Source organism: Strix uralensis, chromosome 1 (genome assembly GCF_047716275.1).
Source record: "Strix uralensis isolate ZFMK-TIS-50842 chromosome 1, bStrUra1, whole genome shotgun sequence".
In the NCBI taxonomy this organism is placed as follows: domain Eukaryota; kingdom Metazoa; phylum Chordata; class Aves; order Strigiformes; family Strigidae; genus Strix; species Strix uralensis.
The window spans coordinates 28,579,151-28,588,666 of NC_133972.1; the positions used below are offsets into that span (position 1 = coordinate 28,579,151).

The window sequence follows — 9,516 nt, forward strand, 5'->3', positions numbered from 1 at the left end:
TTTTTAAAAAAAATTTTAATTCCCTACAGGGCACACTATCTACTACTGCATCTAGGCCTGTTAAAATTATCCATAATCAAAACACCTAAAATAACTATTGTCACAAAGCTTTCATGGTTTAAAGGTTACCTGCAGCAGATGATTAAATTGCAATGAGCTTAAGTGAGGAGAAAGATCTTTTAATCATTTCAGTTTCTGTTTTGTTTTTCTGTGTGACAGTATAATCTGTCTTTTCATGGTTGGTACACAGGAGTCTGTATCCAACACTCCTGGGGCCATGATCTCTGCTGTTGGAGGGAAAGGGAAGCATATCTCTCTGTCACAGTATTAATTACAGGTCTGCAGCTATGTAACAAGGTTGGGCGAGTTTAGTCAGACTGTACTTCAGGTCCACAACAATGCAGCAGTATTTAGTCTTCCCATATTCCACCCTGGACTACAATTACCTGAAAAAAATTATCTCCAGAAGAAACTCACTGGATGATTTCCTCCTGATTCACAACCCTGCTGCTAGCTCTCTCCTGGAGGCTGAATGCTTAATATCAAATCCTTTTTGCATATAATTTGCAGAGAGTAATGTTGAATTTTATATTCTGCTTTTTATTTTGCATGCAATCCAGATCCTCATTCATTGTACTGCTACTATTAATTATCACAAACTAAGAGGTTTGTAGGTATTTTTCCCCAACAGAAATTCCCATACTCTCTCTAGCTTGTATGCTTTTACATTTTCCGTTTGGTAATATTTTACTTTCAGGCCTATTATTCATTAATCTATTTTGGACTGCATTGTTCTGTATGAGCTCAGCTTCTGAAAGAGTCTTAATTAGTCTCCAACTGCATTTTTATCATCATTCTCTTTAACTTCCTATTCGGTAAAGACAGCAAATGCAAAAATTATGCTGTTCCATATCAGCATTCAGACCATTTGTATAAATAATGAGGTTTTAGGGTACTGCTAAGCCTTGTGACAGCCCATTAGTAACCTTTTTCCAGAATGAAGTTTACTTATAGTATAGCTACTTCGTATGTCCTTTATTTAAATTTAATTACACTGCCTCCACTTACATGGGTTGAAGGCTAAGACTCACATTTTCAAAAAGAAAACTGGTGAAAAGTCTTTTAATAAACTAACCAATCAATAGCGATGTCCGACTTCACTCACATCAGCGCTATGGATCGAGGCACTACTTGACTAAGATGCTGACTGGTGCCGGAAGGAACTGCCGAAATCCTTTACTTGTTATTTGCAAGAGGCAACCTAAACCACCATCAGTATGTCAGCTTTAGGTATAATTTCATTTCCCTGTTCTCTTTCTTCCCCTTTCTCATCCTCAACACAAGACCCAGATTTATTTCTTGCACATGCTTTTTTTTTTTTTTGGGCTAAAAGATTCCTTGTCTTTCCAATTTTGGCTAGTTCTATTTTTCCATATTAGGAGAACAACCAGGGGTTTCAAGTCTTTTTCCTTTCTGTGTAACTATTTTTTAAATCCTCAATACCATACTTGAATATCTACCTCACTATTCTTGTCCAAAATTTCAGAACAAAACAGGTTATCACCTACTAATTCTATCCCTGTGCCACATGGAAGATATATAGGCCATGCTGTATGCATACTTCCCTGTTACCACTCCATGACATGGCTAATGAGGTAACACAGTATATGGAAATGGATAAAGCTGAAAAGAATATTAACCACTGTCAGAAATCCTATTAACTCCTATACTACTGTCCCCTGAATGTCATCTGTGTGGAATAATGTGCATAAGTCTACAATATTTGAAACAACTTATGATGAGGAAAAAGGCAGAATTATAAATGGAACAAGCAACAAAGGGGAGCTCAGTCATAAACCTTGTATCATCACACAGTAAGTCATCAAGTCACAACTGTGGAGTCCTAAATTGTTAGCCGTCTCCCTTTTGCATAAATGTTTCTGAGCAATTTCTGTGCCACATGCCTGTGAAAAATCTATTCTAATGAAGTAAAAACACAGAATGATCAATGCCTCCTCTTCTAGTCAAGAACAAAAACTTCTTTACCACACAAAGCATAAGTCTTTATTTTTATTAAAATGAGTAAAAGAAGTTCCCTCTTTCTAAAAGAATTACTGATGCAAATGTTTGGGTGAATAAAGTTGTTACGTATCAAACAAGCAATTCTCAAAGCTGAGAAAAGATCACAGTACACACCAAGGGTGTGTGGCAGGTGCACCTGCCCAATGAAAGCAGAGCTTCTTGGCTGCTGAGGTGTAGCAGCTCCTGATTGCCTTTGCTCTCGGGGCTTCGCGGTAGTTGGGGCCTTTGGCCAATGGGAGCCGCTGACTACTGGTCAGATTCAGCCTGGGTATCAATGGAGTCCCCTGGGGGAACCATTTGGAGCTCATCCCCTGGAGCAGCACGCTGCGGTCAGGGACTCTCCCCTTGGGTCAGGACACCGCCCAAGGTAACTCCTCAAGGTGACTTGGGACGGGACGCTGCCCTGAGCAGGTCCTCGAGGTTGAGAGCCCTCACTTGTTAGGTGAGTGACAGAGCATTTTGGGTTGTCCTTAAACCCTAGGGAGTGGTGCTTTGTTCTGCATTTTGGGTTGTTGTTAAACCCTAGGAAGTTGTTCTGTTCTCCTCTCACAGACATTCGAACCTGTAATTTGTGGAGGGCTAGTTAACTGTGTTGACAATAAATTTTTAATTTTTGGTGGTTGCTTGTTTATTTGAGACCCTCTGTAACAGGGTGGCAGTACAGAAGACCACAGTCAGTGCCGTTTTTCACAACATGCGCAGCATAAGTTAAACACTTGCAAAGCACAAAGTGGCATTAGTACCACCAAAGCCAAATGAATTTGTGAGCGCTATACGCCGTTTTTCAGTTTTCCACTCCTGAGCTGTTAACGGAACATAATTGAGATCAAACTCTGCCTCTGTTTTCTCTAAGTTTAGAGTAGGTGGCAAAATTCCATGGTAACAGGACAGTGCAGTAAAAGCTGCTTCAATAGCTCCTGCAGCCCCCAAGAGATGTCCCGTTGCTCCTTTTGTTGAGGAAACTGCAATATTACGTGAGTGATCTTTAAAAAGTCTCTTGATTGCTTGATTCTCAGCAGCATCTCCTAGAGGTGTAGAAGTTGCATGTGCATTGACATATGTTATGTCTTCAGGTTTGATCCCAGAATCTTTTATTGCTGCAGACATACACCTAAGGAAAAAAAAACAAAGGCAGAATGCTGAATTTCCCATTGTATTTTTGTCACTAACACACATAGACAAACCATAAGCAAAAGTACAGGTTGTTTTAAAATTGTTATCAAATGTGAAAATCTGCATGACATACTTTACCAGAGATGTAAATGACAGGAGATGGATTCATCTAACTAAACACACTAGTATCCCCATTCAGCCACTCAAGAAAGACAGTAGTGGTGAGGCCCACTATAAAATCAGACTTGCAACTACAAATTCCATAGTTGGGAAAAATACAAAGAGAAAGAAAGAAGATATAACAAACAATGTCTACAGACTACATTAATATATCAAAGACCATTTCAATGCAAAATCTGAAAACATTTGAGAGAGAAATAACTACCTGAAATTATTACAAAAATTTAGGTTCCCTCCGTTTCTCTAGTGTAATAATGTATTGATGTAACATTCAGTAAAATGGTCCAAGAAATCCCCTTCCCATTCTAAGTGAAAGATTCCCTAGTTTTTACATTTTATTTCCCCTCATATTTACAGTATTATGGAATTAGGAATAAAAATTTCTCTATCGAGCAAAAATATTGGGAAATGAAAGAAAAATTCTGCAGTCATGATCCTCATGAGCTTATTTTGCATGCTTTCCAGAGGTTAAAAGATGTCCCTGCCCCTGCAGAAGCAAGGAGATAGCACAAATTCTTACATATAAAATGAAATCGACTGAAAGTCACACTCTTTACTCTGACATCATATGTTCCATTCCAACTCCTGATGACCTGTGGACTGTGACCGCCTCTATAAAACATGCTCTTTTATGAAAATCACAGGAAGATGGAAACAACTCCATACTGTGATTTTCTCACAATTTTCCACAGAAGGAAGGGGATGAATCACACATCTGTCGTCGCACATACAGCTTAACGAACTATCTCTGAACAAAGGACCACTACCTCTTTTGAAATTTATGAATAATAAGTAAATAAAAAAGAAGCTCAAAAAAAAGATACCACAGGCTGCTGGACAAATTTAAATATCTGCAGTACAGCCTTCTATCCTCAGAAGCATCCAGCTTAGCTTAGGTTGGAGGCCACTGATGCTCACTGTCAGAACATAGTAAGCCACATTAAGGCAAAAAAGATTACTGATCAACTGAGAGGGAAACATATACATTAATTTAGTTAAATGCATCAGCTGCAAGGAGCATATTTACTTAAGGAGATAACAGATTAACTGCATAGAACACTTTATATCCACATTTCTGAGTCTGGCTTCGCCTCTCCTATCCTGCAGGTTTATTTCAACATATGTATGAGTCTCCAACTGAAGTAGTTATTAGATGATGACAAAAAATATATTCCCCTGAAATTTTTTGACGTGCAAATAAAATTCCTACAGAAAAGTAAGAGAAGCATATACATTTCAGATTTAATCCATACAGCACTGCAGTAACAAAATATTGGTTTGAAGACTATATTAAAATGTATTCTCTCATCTCAGGGGTGGAAAGGCTCAACATTTTGAAGATACCAAGATTAACTTTCAACTACTTCCCACTGTGAATTCAATTTACATGCTATTGCAATCATAAAATATACAAAAATTGTGTTACAATATATTGCCGTATCATCTCAAGGGTAAACAAGTCTGAAAATCTGAGATAAGACACTCCTGGCTACTCAACTGGCACGTAAGTCCGCAGAACAATTAAATATGAGCCCAACAGCATAGAGGGAAATCTGGTATATTACACTTCTTGAAAAATCTGTTAATCCAATAAAGATGCAAACACAGCTTTACAATATCATACAGAAGTTTGATCTATTTGTGCAGTGATATACTGAATTTTGTTATTAAATATTCACATACATTCAGAATAATGCAGACTAAATCTTGACTAAATATTTCAATGTCAGCAATAGTATGCAGCCTACACAAAGCTCACAAACAGTACATATACTTACACATGTAATTTCACTGACAACTTAATTAGGCCAGTGATAAAGATAAGATCAATATAATCTAATTGTGAACTGGTTTTGATGAGATTAATGATGAAGCATCTCACTAAACAGTATTAAAATATATTTCTGCTATGCCTCTCCACCAACATGCTTAGCTGCATCAGAATCTAGTATTTAAACATGATTGCAGCACCAGCATGTGATCTAAATACTTTCCCTGTGAAAAGCCAAAGTCTTTTCTAAATAACAATAGCCACAATTAACACTAATTACATGTACGGTAATTATTCTAGCAAACCAGATCCTCCAAGTGCTCTACAGCTTTCATCATTTGGAATTTGTTCAAGAATGCTATTCCCCTTTCAGACCACAACAAATGACATGACCTGCTTTTGCAGTGGGGTCTCTCTTCTTTATGGACAAAGTGTGAAGGAGAACATGAAAAGGTTCTGTCATACCACAAAAAATCTTAGAAGAGAGATTTCCATTGAGACTTAACTGTGTGAACAGCTGTAGGCACCAAATGTAAAATATTTTCACATAAAATTTTTGCAACTCTGTGCAAAAAGACTGATTCAAGCAAGAACTGGCCTTCACCTTGTTACTAAAAAAAACCCCAAACTGGGGGCAAAACCTTACCAGAAGCTCTTTCATTTTCCAGATTAAGTTTTCAGGCTTTTGGAATATTACTTCAAGATTGAACAGCATTTCTCTAGAAAAAGCATACAATAACAGAAACACATGCACCCACTGTAATTAACATATGAAGTAACCATCATAATCAACATACAGTTCTTACCTGAACGCACCATCTCCTTCTGGATTAGGTGCTGTTATGTGGCAAGCATCACCAGACAGTCCATAACCTAAAACTTCTGCATAGATCCTAGCACCTCTTTGTACAGCATGTTCATACTCTTCCAAGACCAGCACAGCAGCACCCTCTCCCATTACAAACCCTTCTCTCTGTGAATCAAACGGTCGACACGCCATTTTAGGCCTTGAGTTAAAACTCGTGCTGAGGGCCCGAGCTCTTGCAAATCCAGCCAAGGACAAAGGACTAATGCAAGCCTCAGTCCCTCCAGCCAACATGACATCAGCATCACCAGCAGCAATAAATCTAAAGGAGTCTCCAACAGCATGCGCACCTGTGGTACAAGCAGTTGACACAGCATGATTCGGCCCTTTCAGTTGGTATTTAATGCTGATCTGGCCTGCTGCCATATTGACTAAAATCTTGGGGACAAAGAATGGGCTGACCTTGTTATAACCCTTTGTTTTAAATAAAGCAGCTGTATCAGAAATCTCTTCCAGCGGAACCATTCCCATCCCAATTGCCACACCGGCGCTTAAACGATCCTGTTCAGACTGGGGAGACCAGCCGGAGTCCTTCATGGCTAGCTCTGCTGCTCCGATGGCCATCACAGTGGCAGAACTCATGGATTTGATCTCTGACTTTGACACAAAGCTTTCTTCACTGAACTGACCCTCCTCGTTTCCCCTTGGCACACAAGCAGCCACTTTACATGGTACGCCTGCATATTCTTCCCCATCTAGCGATGCAATCCCACTGTCTCCTTGAAGAAGGCGCTTCCACACAATCTGAGTCCCCACACCAAGAGGGGACACTAAGCCAATACCTGTAACAACTACTTTCCTTCGACATACAGGCAGTGACTTGCTGAAAGTTCTTCTGTGGTTTAGTAGATTTAAATTCAGACCCCGGAGATGAAGATTTGCAATCTTTAACAGATCCCACGAGCACTGTGAGAACATGGTGGAAATCAATCACTTCAAGCACATTCCTGTAACAGGGAAAAAAAAGACACAAACACAACAATAAAGCAGCCAGTGTGAAAAATCTTCCAAGTACGCTAAATTAATAACTTGCTTTGTACATGAAAGCCTATTTTCAACCCTGCAGAAAGGGATGTAGGTCCACGTCTGTAATCAGGAATAGTGCGTGTTATGGCAGACAGGGCATAGAAACACATTCACTTTGTGAATGCCTCTAGTGGGCTCTTCTGGCTTAAGCTGCTGCTGAGTATGACTTTGCACCACTGTGGACTGTGAGGCACTCTCTGGTTTTGCTGCAAAACTCCCTCCAGGGCTTTAACCACCAGCTGGCTGGAGGTATTAACAATGAGCATTAACAGCTTCATTCTTCTAAGGGAGAAAGTGTGTGTTCACCTGAAAGAGTTTGTCCTACCATTATCATGTTAAGGATGTTGTCATCTCAACCTTTACGTCAGGCAGAATGGTCTAAAAAACTCAGAACAGGAGTCAAGAAACTCTTCCTGGTTCTGCCACCAAGGCAATTACATGTCTTGGACAAGGCTCCTCATCCTTCTACCTCCACCCACCGTTTATCAGCCCTGGGGTATTGAGACTGTCAGGGGACAGTACCTCAAGTGTGTCTGAGCAAGATGGACCACAACACCACCTTCTTTGAAGGTAACACCGCCAGACCCCACATATCGTCAGGCGTGTCAAGTGATGGCAGAACGCCGCTGCTGAGCACAAGTCATACTTCAAGGCGGGATGAGAGGGCCATGCCAAGCAGTGCCCTGCGCCATAGCCCCTTTCTCGCCTTGCCGTGGCTGCTGCCATGGTGGGAGCTGGTCTGATCGCACACACCCGGCACGCTGGGGCTGGGCAGAGGCTGCAGCACAGCTCTGTCAACACCTACAACACAGGCTTCAACAGGCCGCCTGCTTTTCGCCTCACAAAAAGGGCACCGTGGCATCGTCAAGTCTTTGGTAAAATACAAGGAGCTGTACGGGGACCGTACGGGGACACCGGGCTAACGCACTCCTACTAAAATACATAGACCTGCTCTTTCCTGTGGCAGCAGAAGTACACAGCAGTGTTATTAAAAAATAAAAGCTAAATATAGCGCTTACTAATGCAGACAGGTTTTTTAAAAGAGGCTGCTTTAAATCCTGACCCAAATTTGCCACTTTAATTTTTTAAGCTAGTTAGCCTGGATTTTATAAAAAGAGGCAGTATATATAATTGCAGAGGTCTCTAACACAGTGCGTGCCTAACAGACACATACAGCTTTTACAGTTAACTGCTGTAAAATAATCAGGAGGCCTTGTCTGACCCAAGCGATGCCACATTAACGTACTGTGCGCGACGAAGAGGAAAACAAGCGGGGTGTCATTTCTCTCCGGGAACAAGAGCTATCGGTCGTCACCGGGAGCTTAAAGGACATTAACTGCTTTTAATGTTTAAACCAGGAGTTAAACCCTGACGCCACGGGACTCCCCTGCGTCGCCCCACCTTCCCGCTGCGGCCCCGCCCGGCGCCGCCATTGCCGTCCCGCCCAGCTCCGCTAGGGGCAGCCTGTCCCACGGCCCCACCGGCGCGGGGGAGCCCTCCCGCTCCCGGCAGGGGCCGGCGAGCCCCCGCCTCCCTCCATCCTAGCCCTCAGCGGTACCTCCGCCGGCCGCGCTCCCCCCCCGCTCCGCGATGGTTGGCTCTGCCGCCCTCGCCCGTTCCGACGGCGCGGGACCGCACCACCCGAGGAGAAGGGGGGGGGTGGGCGGGCAGGCGACGGCTTGGTAGCCGATCTCCGATGTCACGATTGGTGAGGACCCGAGACAGTGAATCGGTCACTCGGCGGTGGACTGCGCTGCCTGGCGGCGCTGCTTGCTGCCGGCGCGCGGAGGAGGGCGGCCGCGGCCCTGGGGGGGGGCGGCGGGGGCCAGGCCGGGCCTCGAGGTGGGCGGTGCAGGCGGGCTGGGAGCGCGGTCGCGTTAGCAGCCCTGAGAACTGCAGAAGGGGAGGAAATCACTTCCTCCCCCAAACCACGCATTTAAAACACGCAAAGGAAGAGTAAAAAACCTACAAACCCCCAAACGAACCCACGGTCTCAGTGGAATAATATGCAAGAGGGTAACGGTAAGGTTGTGAGGGAAACCTTGTCGTTTCCCATCGGTTTCCTGAAAATACTGCGTGCGTACTGTAACACATTTCAGCGCTAAAATGGCAGAAACTGTCAAAACTGGCGGTGTACAGCACATAACCGTGTAATCGAAAGCCATCGCACACACATGCATGAGGAGCTCCTCAAGACCTTGTAGTCTCTTTCAGGTCCATTTTATATTCCACTGTAATGAATTCCTTAGCAGAGTTTTCCTGCCTACAGTTTGTTACCTTGCTCTAGTCCCAATCCCCATCTGATCCCCGTTTTGCTATCTGCACCCCTCAGATCCCCATCCTTCACCAGCTCCCAACTTTGCTGTCACATTCCTGGCCGAAAAGCACCTGGGGGTGTTGATCGACAGCCAGCAGTGTGCCCAGGTGGCCAAGAAGGCCAGTAGCATCCTGGCTTGTATCAGAAATAGCGTGGCCAGCA

The 9,516-nt window shown here is 43.0% G+C and overlaps 1 protein-coding gene across 2 annotated transcripts; it reads right to left on the reverse strand.

Annotated features, from left to right (window-relative positions):
- Positions 1-2,057: 2,057 nt before the first annotated feature.
- On the reverse strand, positions 2,058-8,695 carry OXSM (3-oxoacyl-ACP synthase, mitochondrial). Of its 2 annotated transcripts, none has more exons than XM_074860982.1 (3): positions 8,596-8,695; positions 5,953-6,958; positions 2,058-3,193 (listed from the first exon to the last, which is right to left on the reverse strand). In XM_074860982.1, exons 2-3 carry the CDS (start codon positions 6,927-6,929, stop codon positions 2,791-2,793), a joined length of 1,380 nt encoding a protein of 459 aa, XP_074717083.1. In that variant the 5' UTR covers positions 6,930-6,958; positions 8,596-8,695; the 3' UTR covers positions 2,058-2,790. The 2 variants fall into 2 exon arrangements, with proteins under 2 accessions (XP_074717083.1, XP_074717090.1); XM_074860989.1 differs by lacking the exon at positions 8,596-8,695 and adding an exon at positions 7,560-7,741.
- Between the last annotated feature and the right edge of the window lie 821 nt (positions 8,696-9,516).